Source organism: Triticum dicoccoides, chromosome 6B (genome assembly GCF_002162155.2).
Source record: "Triticum dicoccoides isolate Atlit2015 ecotype Zavitan chromosome 6B, WEW_v2.0, whole genome shotgun sequence".
In the NCBI taxonomy this organism is placed as follows: domain Eukaryota; kingdom Viridiplantae; phylum Streptophyta; class Magnoliopsida; order Poales; family Poaceae; genus Triticum; species Triticum dicoccoides.
In genome coordinates, this window is record NC_041391.1 from 105,328,746 (window position 1) to 105,343,246 (window position 14,501).

Consider the following 14,501-nt stretch of genomic DNA (forward strand, 5'->3'; position numbering starts at 1 on the left):
GTGTTTTAAAAAGTAAGAACGTATTTTTTGAATTACTTTTAAACTATTTTATTTCTTAACTTTTTGGGCATTTTTTTTGGTAATTTTTACAGATAGTTGGTTTTTTGATTGGAAAGAGTTTTCTTTTCACTTTTTACCTTTGTCGGTTTGTCCAGCTCTAGCAAGGCACAATCCAACTCCCCTCTCTAGATCCGTATTATAGCTAATCCTTAGCTAGCAAACAACCTATATATAGCTGGACTTATTTTTAGAATAAAAAATCTTAGTAAAAACACCCGCCTATCAGAAGGCTCAGGTCTTTCTCGGTTTCATAGTCAACAGTTTGTTAACTGAAAGTGAAGATACATGCTGGGTCGAGACCAGCTGAAACTTGGCTCGGAAAGCATGTGAAAGGAAACATCGATCTATGCTAAACCATTTGAGGTGATAGAGTTCGGAGCCGCTGCTGGCTGAAGGTTGATGATATTACTGGACATTCAGTCGTCTGAAGCACATAATCTTCTTTCAACACTTCTCAAAAGGCAAAATCAATACGACCACATGAACACGAGATAGAAGGTGAGAGAAATTTACAATCAAGATGTAGGCCGGGTCAGGCAGGACTGTGCCCCGCATTGGTAGATGGCGCCACCAAAGTTGGGGCAGGGGAGTGTGCGTCTCCACTCCGTCACGTGATATCCATCGGACAACACCAAACGATCTCCGGGGACAATGAAGCGATGGTGGCTTCTGGCTTTGCCAGTTCAAGAGCCCCCTGTTATCGGTCTCGGGCCACCCTCATTCCTTCACCAGTGTTGTTGGCAGGCCACTGATGAAACTGACTGTTGTAGGAGGTGCAGCCCCAATTCTTAGCCTTCAACACAAAATTGGTCCATCACAAATGCTACCAAAATAAGCCACATAATTTTTCTGACGCTATAATTCAGAAACTACTAAAACCAAATTCATGTTGTTATTTGGACGCACAAATATTCTGCATCAACTAATGCATGGTGCAGGGAAAACAGGGAATTACCTCTTGGTCCAACCAGGAGATTCATGATTTACTTTGCCAGTCAATTCCACCGACTACACTGGAGTAGCTCCCTTCCTTGCCGAGTCTATTCCTCTGCTGCTGTCCGAGCATAAACAACAGTGAGCCATAATGTACTACCACAGGAAACAACAGCAAGTAAAGCATCATCAGTTCGTAGATGCAAGAACAAAAGATGCTAGCAAGCAACTCTGCTGCTCCCCAAACTGTAACCATCGAGTCCCGCGAGATACATCCCCAGCCGCTTGTTTGGATTTCCTCAAAGAAGCTCCCATCTATATTCAACAATCACCCCAGCCAACTTCTGGCGGCGACCATTGTTTTCTAAAGAGTTTGACTGGATAACATCACAATAACGCATACATTACACTATTATGTGACAACATTATTAGCATTATACAAATTGATACGCTTGTCCCCAGCCTAACAAAAGTCAAGGATACATGCAACCACAACAAATGTAAACACATGCATATATCTACATTGTCTCTCGAGATAAAGAAATAAAGGGGTAAATCACGTTACATTTATTTATGTGACCTCCGTTGTAGCTCAAACATGTGTTGATTTGCTGCATCAAGGTGCCAAATAACTCACATGGTGCGCCCACTTTGTTGTCTCCAATAAATTCAGGACTCTTCCAAGATGTTAAAATAGTAGCATATAAAGAAAATAAAACATCTCCTTACAACTACATAATATATACAAAACAGAGTATATAGTGACTGTTTCTTGAAGCTGAGAGAAAAATAAGCATCTTTCATCAGAATCTTTGGTACATTGTGAGGAAAAAAACAATTGAACTTCTTTTCCAACACGGGATAAGGCAAAGAATGAAAATGAAACAAAAACTTACCATGTAAGAATTCATTATTTCCGTGTCTCGTTTAGACGGGTAATGACTTAATAGACGAACAAAAGCCTTACATTTAAGCAGATTTTTTTTCATGGTTATAATGATGCTATTCTTCTTAAGTTAAGGTTGGTCTTGTTTGTTAGAAAAATATAAAACTAAAATGAGCTAGAGAACACAAAGTTACATGCCAAACCATGGAAGAAAACAGCTTGCCGACTCACCTCTAATAGTCAATGGTCTCACCTGCATCAGCAACAATCAATTGTGTTGTGTAAATGAAGTTTGTAGATATTAGATTAGGGTGCATCAATTGAAATGCCATGAAAATAGCAGTAATAAAGGAAAAACTATTGAGGAAAATAATTATCTGCAGATGATCATGGTCTAACAAATAATAAATGAAATTCTAAAAGCAGCTCCCAGTTGTTTTCTTTGTTAATCTAAATGGTAATTATCTAAACATCACTATAAAGCTACTGCAAAATTCTCTCACCACTTCCTTGCATAGTCATGTCTCCAACATAAGAATCAAAACTTATAATTAAACTATAAGCACTTCAATAAGTTTCTCGAGCTCCTCAAGGTAGCGAACAACCTAGTGTATTAAGCCAAACCATGTTATCATAATATTTTCTTAACTCTAATCATCACACGTCCATACATTTTCTCACAGCAAAAATTCTCTAGCTCGTCTAGGCAACAACGAACCAAGGCATGCACACCAACTAAAGTACATCCCCTGAAAAGTGCAATTCTAATTGTTTTCCACATTGAAAATCTGGTACATCATGGTCAAAACAACATGAGAGAAAAAAACTGGGAAATCCCTCATTGATTATTTCTATTGGCAGAACAAAAACTGCTAGTCCAAATAAAATAAAATAAGCCTCTAACATTGACATGTTGTTCTGAAGTATCATCAAACCTATTGATAATTAATTGTATATAGAAAAGAACTATAACCAACAAATGCACTTGGCTAATTGAAAATCAAGCACACTGAAGTTGTAATTGCAGGTAGAGGACGAAGCAATTAAAAAGTAGTTAGCAAATGTTGGATATTCCGAACTCTCATACCTACGTGTTGATGTCGTTTAGTATGTGTCATACGCCGAGTTAGCAAGTCCTGATCTATGTAATCTGCATCTGTAAGTACAAGAAAAAATTATCGTTATCAAGGTTATGGCCTGAGGCAAACAATTGAACTATTGATCTAGTAGCTATCTCATATGTGAGAGTTTCGTCTTGGCCAAACTGTGATAAGCCTATAGTAGCTTGGTGTACGGCAAATCGTCTACTCAAGCGACGATCCGATCAAAGGAAGCCACCCACAGCTAACTGAGATTTTTTACACAACTTATAATTTATATAGCAGGCTGCTAGCCTAAATAAAATAAGGCTTTACCATATTGACATATTGTTCTAAACTTCACCTAACCTATTAACTATTGCCAACAAAGAGATTTAGCTAATTGAAATGTAAGCACATTGAGCTTGCAATTGCAGGTAGTGCGTAAAGCAATTAGGAAGTAGCTAGGGAATGTTGGATATTCCGAACTCCCATACCTACGTGTTGATCTTTTTTCTGAGTCCCAAGTCATAGTATTTATCATCCACCGAGTTGGCAATTTCTAATGTATGTAATCTGCATCTATAAAGTTTTGCCTGCACATCGGACATACATGCCTTTGCCCAAGCATCAGGGAAAGGTGTGCGTGTTGTCATCATTGAATCTGCGGACAACCAAAAAGTTAAGATCAATCTCCATGCCCAACATAATCCGCAAAAATCAAGTGACTATTTCCCCTCTCGATCTCCTCGCTCTACTCAACCATGGTAGCCGACAGAGCCAGAACAGGGAAGCCTGTGTGGGCTGGAGGCTGTCCGCCAGGAGGGCCTGCACGGGAGACGGCAAGCGTTTGTAGCAGGCCGTGAGCCGCATTGGACAGGATGGGAGAGGAAAGGGGTGTGGAGTTTTGGATGGAATAGTTGTCCATCAGTTTTATTTTTTACTTTTCGAGAAAATGCGAAAATTTCCTTCTTTTTTTATAAAACTCACAAAAAATTGGGACTCTTTTAAGGAAAGCTGAGGTTTTTACAGAAATTGAAGCATCTTTTTGAGGAACTTTTTTTGGAACAGATGTCTTTTTTTGAAAAAAGAAACTTTGATTATTTTAAGTTTTTGTACAAATTACAATGAAAATATTTTTTTTAGAAAAATTGGAACATTTTTGGGAATTTTGAACCTTTTTAAAAGTGTGAACATTCTTTTAAGTGTAAACACATGTAAGACTGTGAACATTTTTAACCAATTTTATTATGTCGAATTTTTCTACAGATAGTTGGTTGTTTGCTTGGAAATAGTACTCCTGACGAAAAAAGGAAGTAACAGTCAGCTCTATGTAAAAAACAATTATGCTGCAGTAATAGAAATAGAAGTTACGAAAGCCTGACCAGTTATTCCTGCCCACTAATTAAATTTGTAGAATTATCAACCATAAGCATTGCATTATTGCATACGGCTAAACTTGACATATATATACCACACAGTGCGTCCAAACCTATTTCAGCAAGAGAAAGAACTATTCCTTTAGTTTTACTTGATTTTTGTTAGCAAGTAATTGTTGGAAGTTTAGCCGTGCGTTGCCAGATTTACATGGACCATATAAACCACAGTAAGCTGATGTTAGCTATTAGTATAAATTTGACTCTGCCATGTCTGGATTGCAAAAAAATTCATGAGCTTACCTGAGTACAATGCCGCTGGTCCAGCTTCTTGGTGGAAGCCAGATGTGGTCTTGTTGCTGGAGCTGGACTACTCACTGGGACATGATTCTTCAGATGACTTTCCGCTGTTGGACACTCTCGCTGGATTGGCACAACGACTTGTCTGGCCTCATGAGGATAGCACTTGTCGTCGAGTCTGGAGCATCATACCATTCTTATGTTAAAACCCCCAAAGCTAAGATAAGATATATAGAAATCCTAAGAATATGTGTCAAAACGACCTGATCATGAATTACAAAATCTGTTCCAAGGGGAAAATCAGTAAGAAGAATGCAGTTTTGTGTTAATTACTTCCTCGCATCAATTTAAACGAGACATGTGCCTCATGTTGTCTCCACAGTTCAATGGAATGGATTGTATCTAATCAGGACATCCAATCAGTGGTTTCATCATCACAAAGAACTCACGAACATGTATGGAGCAGGTACCTTTGTCTGCTTGGAGCTCCTTGTGCGGGTCATGTTGTGCATGCCCTCCATGGAAGGAAGGACCTGCTGCTGCTGCTCCAGCCCGAATCAAATCAAGGTGGTTAAACCCTACAATCCATCCATATACAATCAGGTATTTGCACTGAAGATGCAAATAGTCCACTGTAGACACTGCAGCAGAGAAGAGAGGGAGCTTCACCAATAGAGCAGAAAAATCAAATGGAATCCAACAGAGAGAAGAGAAGAAGGAAGACCTGCAGATGGTGGAGCCCTTAAGGATGATGACCTGCAGATGGTGAGGGAACCCCATCACCATCTGGAAGAAGACGGCTTGAGCTACTGGTCCATGGCGATGTTGGATGTGTGCCTGCGTGAGGGAGAGAAGAGCATCAGGGAAGGGGAGGGAAGAAGGGCAGAACCATGGCATCGACACTCACCAGGGTGGAACATTGACGAGCAGCTCCATGGCGTGGGTCTCCTTGACGAGCAGGTCTGATCCAGGCGCGGATCTTTCCGCCGCCATGGATCTCCCACTCCTCTCCTCTCCTCTCGGGATTCAAGCGGTCGTCGACGGATAAGAGGAGGGGCGGAGCGGATTTTATCCATCGTCGAGGTAGCCACCACCGTCATCATCGCCGTCGGTCACCATGGCCCAGCGGCTAGGTCTTCCAGTGCGAGGAGTGAGGGAGGGAGGGAGGGCGGATCTGACCGCTGCCTAAGCTGTCGCAGGGGGAGGGGCGCCGCGGCCATGAAGGCCCGCCTCCAACTACAAGGAGTGCGCGCCGCCGCGCCGGATCCTTCTATCTCCCGCGCCAGTCCATCGTCACCCGGCTCCGGCGAGCTCCTGCGTGGGTCGCCGCACCGCCCCACTTTTCTCCCTTCTTCTCAACCTCACCACCCAGTCTCTTCTCTGCCATGGATCCGCCCGGGAAGCCGCGCTCCGGCCTTCCTCGCCCCCCGCGTCGCCGCCCACCTCCGGATCCGCCTCCAAGCCCCCGCCGTGCGCGGATCCGCCCCCTGCAGCTCCAGTCGCGCCGCCCATGTAAAAAGGACCGCGTTTTGAATATACCAAAACATAGGATCCTTTGTGTAAAATTAAAGCGTTTTTCCAGATCCACTTAAACAGGGACTGCCGGTTGAATTCGAATAAACTGAAGGACTTTTATGCAAAATCGATAGCGACGACGGACGGGCAGAAGCACTCCGTGCTTTATTAGTAGGGAAAGATTTTCAAATCATAGGTACAGCAGAAGGAATAAAAATGTAGGGAAATATAGTAAACGAACGTCAGTTATTTGCAATCTTCAGCGAATACCTCGCTGGTCGTTCGATGCGATGCACGGATCTGGGTGCGGGAGAGAGGAGACACGTCAACTCTGAAACTTGTTAGCTTGAACACAAATGCGACGCAAAATGCTATCCTTCACAAGCACACTCATCCACTGCACTAGCTGGTGCCTCAAGCCCCCGCCTGAGAAACCTGGGATTGAATCATCAATTCCTCCATTATTTTTCCTTTTTACTTGGTGGCAAAAATATGCAATTTTTTTTTAGGTACATGGAAATTATTTCAAAAAATATGCACATGGCTGATTTATAAATTTTTAAACTTCTCGCATGGCAAATTTAAAAATATTTTTTATAATTTTCACATGTCAAGTTGTTTTGTACACATGGCAAATCTTAGAAGAAAAAAAAGTTCTCCTGAACCCATGCAAATTCATAAATTTTTGACTTTCAGACATCCCAATTTTAGGTCTTTTTGTAATGCTCCCATGGCTCGCTTTGGGAAATTTTATGACTTATTCATGGAAATTATGAAAATGGTTTTCAACTTAATCACATGGAAATTTATTATTAAGAGCATGCACATTTTATTATTAAGTGCATGGCCATTTTATTTATTTATTATCATGGCAAATTCCTATATGTGATTTTATGTTTTTGAAAAAAAAAATTAAAGCATGGTGAATTCTTGTACGTCCTTTATAATTAATATGCAAATTTGCCATGGATGATATTCTTTGTCTGTATTTTTGGACCATGATATGTTTTTGTTGGTTTCTTCTCTTTTAGATTTATTGCTATGGCCGCTTTATCATATAGGGTTTTTCTTATAGGCTATCATGGCAATTTTCCAGTAGGTGTTTTGTAGTTTACTAGTACAAATGCCCGTACGTTGCACCGGGCGATAAATGTGGCAGAACTTGCTTCATGGGTCCTTTTTTGCCACTTTAAAATGTAAAACCTTTCGAAGAGTAGTATAAAAAATTATGTAAGTCGGCAAATTTCTCTATGTATTTTTATGCAAATTAATTATTTCTATTGTACATTTTTGTAATGTTTTTTGTAGTTAGTAGTGCTTTTTTGGGGAATTTTTAAGTGTTTTTAAAAAGTACGAACATATTTGTTGAAATATTTTTAAACTTTTTTTATGTGTTAATTTTGTGAGCATTTTTGTTTGGTAATTTTTATGCTTTTTTAATTTAATTGTTGCAAACATTAGAAATAAGGTTACAACAAGTATTTCTTTTCGCACTTTGTAATTTGGACATATCCTAACAATGTTTGTGATGACCTATTTCAGCTCCTAATTTTCATTTCATCCTATTAAAAAGTATCATTTTACTTTGAGTAGGTTTTTTAGATTTTCGAGAATATTTTTTGAAATTGAATCATTTTTATGTGACAAACTTTTTTTGGAATATTATATTGCATGTCTTATTTATTTTGCACTATTTTTTGTGTTTGGTCCATTGAGAGAGTTTGTGTTATTTTGATAACAGCTAGATCAGACCTCAAAGTCGTTTGCTTTAAAAGAAAAGGCCCACGGTTGTCCATTCCATAAGACCCCAGTCCCTGGCCACTCCATCCGTCTCCTCTGCCCTGGGTGAAGACGCGCACCCGGCTCCTCCTCCCTCACCTCCGCCTAAACCTGCTCCTCCATGGCGCTCACCGGTGCCTCGCCGCGCCTCTCCTTCCTCAAGGATCTCCAGGCCCTCCTCCGCTCATTACGGGAGCTGAACTAAACGTGTCGTTAGAGTGTAGATTCATTTATTTTGCTTTGTATATAGTCTATACTGGAATCTTTAAAAACTTATATTTAGAAACGGCGGGAGTATTCTATTCGGCATTTGTGGTTAAAACATTCAATACCAGGCATAAAACCTGAGCTTTTTGTATTTTCAAGTGGCTAAGCAAATACCTGCTAATTCCTCACCTGTGCAGCAAGTTTGGAACCACGGGCGCATGAACCTATGGAGGTGAGAACGTGTGTGGATAAGAAACTACTGGACCAGAAGAGGAGATAGGCCTAGGCGGTGGTGTGGGACCAAGTGGACACGTGTGTAGCTCGTGTGAGGTAGCCGACGCCCAGCATATGGCCGACTCCGCCCCGTCCCTAGTTCCTCGAGGTCGACTCCTCCATGCCGGACGCCGCCTCGCCCACACCTCCTCGCCCTCACCGCTGTACGCCGCCTCGCCCTCGCCGCCGGTTAGTTCCTCATCTCTCTCCTCTCTTCTCGCTGACGGTAATGTTCTTGGTACTGTCAATTCTGGCTACTGAAACTGTGGCTAATGTTATTGGAGTACTGTCAATTCTCCGTGCAAACTTCAATTTTTAGCTACAATGAGGAGGCAATTGTGGGTAATGAAAGTGTATGGAGTACTCTAGTGTATCTTTGCTGCATTGTGCCTACTGAAACTGTATGTATCTGATGATATGTCAAGTCATCACACACACAGCTAACTGAATTTTGACTCTGAGAGGAATAAACTACTGTAGTTTACTGCAGTTTGTTGCATAATTGTGCACTATTTGGAGCACAATTTAGTTTACTGCTTTTGAAACAATTTAGCACAATTTAGTTTACTATTTGGAGCACAATTTAACTTGGAGTACAGTCACATTGCTTCTGTGCTTACAAAATTCAGATTGAATTTCGCTACCAAAAGAAAAGAAGTGGAGATTAAATGCTGGTGTATTTTTTGCAGAACCTATGATGGTGCCTAGGAATAATGTTGGTCTGAAAATGCACCAAAAGAGTTACACATAGGTTCTGCAGAAAATGCACCAAAAGAGTTACACACCATGATGGTGCCACGGAATAATGTTGGTCTGAAAGTAGTCAAAATACAATATTGAAGATTTCCTACTCAAGTGATTTTTAGGGAGAGCACTTAAAAAATTTAGTCAACATTGATTTATGAGGGAGTAGAATTTAGCAGTATGTAGATATAGTCTTGTTCAGTGTAAATGTTCTATTTTCAGTGTAAATGTTCTCTGTAATATTCTATTTTCAGTATCCTTATTCAGTTTCTAATGCATACAGAATACTTACACCTGAATATGAGGCCCTACCTGTGCAATTGGACAAATGGTGTATAAATCCAAATAAATCAAATAAATTCAAATGATTCAAATAAATCCAAATACTCTATCCTTTCTTTTCCTATCCTTTCTCATTGAACACATGACACAATACATAGACATGGCACAAAGCCATACACATGGCACAAGCCATACACATGACACAAGACATACACATACTCCTATCCTTTCTTTTCCTTTTCCCTTTCCCTTTCTTTTTTCCTTTCTCTATCTACTCATTTCCTTGTTCTATAATGGCCTTGGTGTCAGTAATTAGCTCCGGACTGCAGTATACACCGGTTATTTCCTCTCCAGCATTCTGTAGACATTCCTTATGCAGATGCGGTATCTGGTAGTTGTTTCCTCCTTGATCTTTCATCACTTCCACCGTGACTGCTTGCAACGTCATAAAGCTTTTGAACAGCTTATGGGGATCGTAGTTCTCAAACTCCTCCTCTACACCCTGTACCAGTTCATGTATATTCATAGGCGCTCTGCAGTCGGTTAGGGATTGGAGGGAGCAGTGGAAACAAAGATCTAGAACATTGAGCTCAGGGCTGTTTGGTGGTTGTTGCAATAATCGAATATCCAGATCTGTCTGTGCCACACCTTCTAGAAAACCAGCATCATTAGGGAGGACATGCGGTGTTGTGTTATCTTGTTGAATAAAGATCGTTGTGTCCTCGTCACCATCAGGCCATTTGTCTTGAATGGTAGGGATTACTTTATTGATCAGGTAATCTCTGCACATAGGTCTAGTAACTTTGACCGGCTTCAACTCTATTGTCCCCCTATCTCTGTTCTGGCTTGTTCGTTGTGCCTCGGTCTCTACCACGAACGGCCAAATGCCAAGTTTTCCATCAAATGTCATCTCCCCATCTTCATTGTAGCGAGGTTTGGCCACAGCTGTTAGAAACATTACCTTCCCAATGTTATGAGTATTGTGCACAGTTCGATTTGGTTCTTCCTCTCCAGGCAGTACGTAGTAGCTACTCTTCACTCGGGTCATGTCATACCATTTCTCATCGATGTGGACCATATTTGTCATTGGCTTGAAACTGGGCCAAGGACTTGATATCCATCTTTCATCCATCATGGATAGGCAGAACTTTAGTCTCGCTATCTTGTTATGTGGCTTGAGGGTGGGTTTGATGGTGCTTGTGATGCGTTTCAGCTCTTGCAATTGGAATCTGTCATGTAGGGTTGATCGGGGCACACCTAAACACCTTGCTAGAGAACCAATTGTTCTTCTTATGTTCAAATGGATTGTGGTTGTTCTTGACAGATCTAGTTCTTTTCTCTTCCTACCACTTTTGTTCTTCTTGGTTGAAACATCAACTTCTTGGCCTGCTTCAAGTTGTCATTTGGCTAGATTCCATATTCTTGTAACTGTTCGCAGGTGAACATTCAGCATAGTCGCGATGAGCACCTTGTCATACACATGAACCTGTCCATCTCTAAGCTCGATTACTCGCAGAGCAAAGTAAACACTATGTCTGTCCTTGTCTGTCAAGTCCTTCCCTCTTGGATTGCCATGTGCATCAGCTTCTTGCACTTCTGCATCTTCTTGTGCATCTTGAGCTTCTTGCACTTCTGCATCTTCTTGTGCATATTGAGCTTCTTCCTCTTCAGGAAACCAATTCAATTCAATGTCTTCATCCTCATCTTCCGGCATCAAGTTCAAATCAATAGCATCACCCTGTTGAGCTTGTTCTTCTTCTTGAGCTTCGTCCTCATCTTCCGGCATCAAGTTTAAATCAATAGCATCACCCTGCTGAGCTTGTTCTTCTTCTTGAGCTTCATCCTCATCTTCCGGCATCAAATTCAAATCCATAGCGTCACCCTGCTGAGCTTGTTCTTCTTCTTGAGCTTCGTCCTCATCTTCTGGCATCAAGTTCAAATCAATAGCGTCACCCTGCTGAGCTTGTTCTTCTTCTTGAGCTTCGTCCTCCTCTTCCGGCATCAAATTCAAATCCATAGGTGTGTGCTCCTGTCTGATCTCATAACAAGAGTATACAAAAGATGAATGGTGAGCATATAATCATAACAAGAAAACCATGAAGAATCCTAGACAAAAAGCAAAGAAACCAAGAAAGGGAAAAGTAGATATTAAAAGTACTCCTTGTTCATAAGCAACTACAGGTCCTACTACATCTCTCTCTCTTTTTTTGCAGGGACCAGGGCCAGGAATTAAAAAGCAAACAAAAGCAGGGGCCAGGAGTACATCTCAACTTTTACTGTATTTCTTGTTGACAACTAGTGCAGGTACACATTCTGAATATTGAAATTATCTTTTGTTAGTAGACCATGGCAGTAGTTATAGAACTATGAATATCTATTACTCCCTCTACAACATCAAAAAAGTTAATAACATCCTCTACAACATTTTCTGTAGAATAGAGTAGGCTTCAATTTGTGAAAACTGAATTTTACTCACTGAAAATATGAATGTGGAGTACTGTCCAAACTGTATTCACTGTCTAAATTTCATTGATGTCAAATTTTATTTATGTGTCAAGTTTGACATCAACTTGACTGAACATCAACTTGACAGATCAAAACCTGACAGAAATTGACAGGTTTTGGAACAAAATGACAGGATCTGAACATCAACTTGACTGAATAATATAGTGTCAATTCTGATTGTTAACAACAGAATACTGGAGTTATTGTATTTCTTGTTGACAACTAGTGCAGGTACACATTCTGAATATTGAAATTATCTTTTGTTAGTTACTAGGATAGTGGTTCATTCTGCTTGTCTGATCTGTGGAGGAGACCAAGGGCATCAACCTCCCCAACTTGAATTTGTAGATGCTCAATTTAGATGTTTTTGTCCTAACAAACAAGTAAACTACTGTAACTCTAGTGTTGTTGCGGTAAACTACTGTAGTTGATATGTATCTTCATGCTGCTGTTGTTCCAACCATAAGGAGTGGATCATCCCGTGTAAACTACTCTACTGATAGTTTGCATTATCTTCTCTGCTAATAAAACACAAAACAGTTCATTGTCTTCCATGGCAGGATGCCAGCTTTGTACCAAGTGCTTCGCAATGATAAATTAGCAAAAACAGGATGACACTACTATTATTGGACCATCATCTGCCTGGGAACTTAATTTTTGAACTCATCTGCATAATCTTTAGCTCACCATGACACTACTATTATTGGACAATTTTTACACTCATCTCTACCTGGAGAACAAATTCCTTAGTGCAAGTTATTGATTGAATTTACACTCATCTGCAGATTGTGTAGAAAAATTGACTGTATTTTGATGACTGAATTTAAAATCACTACTTGGAGTACACGCTGACTGAATTTAACACTGCAATTGATTATCCTGTGATCCATGGACACTGCAATTGTGCATTATCCTGGATACAGGACATGGATATCTGAATAATTCAAATACTCTGAATAATTCAACAATTGACAGGCATAACATTTTTTCCTTCTCCCATTTTAGACCATAACAGCAACAATCTGGTCCAGTTGCTCTTGATGATGCATTTAGTTAACTTGTAATTTTGCCAAAATCTGGACCAGTTGCTCTTGATGCATTCAGTTAAATTGATGCTATCAGTCTAGAGAACATGTTCCGTTTTCTTAATAGCAGATCAATTTTCTTTAGAGAACATGATCAGTTTTCTTAAAAGCAGATCAATTTTCTTCACTGAACATGATGAGTAGTGTTTGAAATTGCAATGTGCAGAAATTGGAGCACCACGAGCAAGCAGGCAGAGGAGCAGATTTACAGAGGGGTGCTTCTTCTCACCAGCAGCAACACGAGCAGGGGAGGCTTCTTCTCACCAGCAGCAACACGAGCAGGGGAGCAGCAGCTTGCACAGGAGCAGGCCCGCTGGGAGCTTGAGGACGAGCTTCAGGTCGAGGCCCCCCGAGAGCTCCAGCTCCAGGCGCTCGAGACGCAGGCGCGCGCAGGTCCTGGACGGCGGGAAGGGATAGCGGCGGCGCAGGCCCTGGGCGGCGGGAGGGGATAACTGCGGTGCAGTGCCCTTCAGCCATGGAGCCGCCGCCCATCGAGGTGGTCGCCGCGGAGGAGTAGGTGGCGCAACTCGTCCCCGTGCGGGCGGCACAGGTGGGAAGGGGTGGCGCAGGTCCCTGCGGGTGCCGACGGTGGCTGGGGCGACCACGGCGGAAGGAGGAAGAAGAAGAGGGGGCTGATTAGCACGAGATTTAAAATCCTAAGGACTTTTTTGCCCTGGACAACTTTTCCGGGACAGAGGGAGTAGCACTTTACATGGGAATCGATCCCGCGACCTCACAGTCGTTCGCATCATGCACCAACCACCGCACTAACTCGCATTAGTTGCCCAGACTACTGCTTCTTCACCTTTTCTTCTTACGACGATTACTTTTTCCTATTTCTTTTTCCTTTTTATTCGAAACGGTTTTGTTATGTTTTTTGTTCTTTTTCCTTCTTTTCGGAACAGTTTTTATATTTCTTTTGCTAATTTGAACGAACTATTTTTCAAAATCGGTGAATTTTCTTTCACAATTGATGAACTCTTTTTCAAGATCGATGAACTTTTTTCTAAATCGATGAACTTTTTTTCTAAATTGATGAACTCTTTTTCAAAACCGATGAACTCTTTTCACAATCCATAAACTTTTTTTCAAAACCGATGAACTCTTTTCACAATCCATGATCTTTTTTTCAAAATGGATGAACTCTTTTTCAAAATCGATGAACTATTTTTCAAGATTGATGAACTTTTTTTAAAATCGATGAACTTTTTTTTAAAATGGATGAACTCTTATTCAAAATCGATGAACTGTTTTTCAAAATTGATGAACTTTTTTAAATTCGGTGAACTTATTTCAAAATTGATGAACTCTTTCCCAATTTGATGAACTTTTTTCAATTTTTGTGAACTTTTTTTTTCAAATTTGAAGATTTAAAAAAATGGATGAAGGTTTCCAAATCTGTGAACTTTCTTGAAATCTCGATTTTTTTTCTTTTTTTGTGATTTTTTTCGTTTTAAGTTTTTATCTTTTTTTTAAG

The 14,501-nt window shown here is 40.6% G+C and overlaps 1 protein-coding gene and 1 long non-coding RNA gene across 6 annotated transcripts; one reads left to right on the forward strand and one right to left on the reverse strand.

The window, feature by feature from the left end:
* Positions 1-449: 449 nt before the first annotated feature.
* LOC119324902 lies at positions 450-4,857 on the reverse strand. 5 transcript variants are annotated; one of them, XR_005157223.1, is made up of 6 exons: positions 4,638-4,857; positions 3,456-3,622; positions 2,967-3,035; positions 1,559-2,132; positions 1,016-1,111; positions 450-853 (listed from the first exon to the last, which is right to left on the reverse strand). It is a non-coding gene; the product is annotated as an uncharacterized LOC119324902 (long non-coding RNA). The 5 variants fall into 5 exon arrangements; XR_005157222.1 differs by lacking the exon at positions 4,638-4,857 and adding an exon at positions 3,722-3,846; XR_005157224.1 differs by lacking the exon at positions 4,638-4,857 and having other exon boundaries at positions 2,111-2,132; positions 3,456-3,715.
* Positions 4,858-7,968: 3,111 nt separating this feature from the next.
* Positions 7,969-13,828, forward strand: LOC119320078. Its single transcript, XM_037594211.1, has 3 exons — positions 7,969-8,597; positions 11,648-11,738; positions 13,191-13,828. Exons 1-3 carry the CDS (start codon positions 8,484-8,486, stop codon positions 13,439-13,441), a joined length of 456 nt encoding a protein of 151 aa, XP_037450108.1. The 5' UTR covers positions 7,969-8,483; the 3' UTR covers positions 13,442-13,828.
* The last annotated feature ends 673 nt before the right edge of the window (positions 13,829-14,501 follow it).

What these genes read in the sequence shown, in the direction of transcription:
- LOC119320078 (XM_037594211.1), top strand. Translation starts at nt 8,484, where the DNA reads ATGGCCGACTCCGCCCCGTCCCTAGTTCCTCGAGGTCGACTCCTCCAT. An exon ending in CCGCCTCGCCCTCGCCGCCG is followed by an intron (nt 8,598 to 11,647) that starts GTTAGTTCCTCA and finishes CTTTTTTTGCAG; the next exon opens with GGACCAGGGCCAGGAATTAA. An exon ending in CTTGTTGACAACTAGTGCAG is followed by an intron (nt 11,739 to 13,190) that starts GTACACATTCTG and finishes TGCAATGTGCAG; the next exon opens with AAATTGGAGCACCACGAGCA.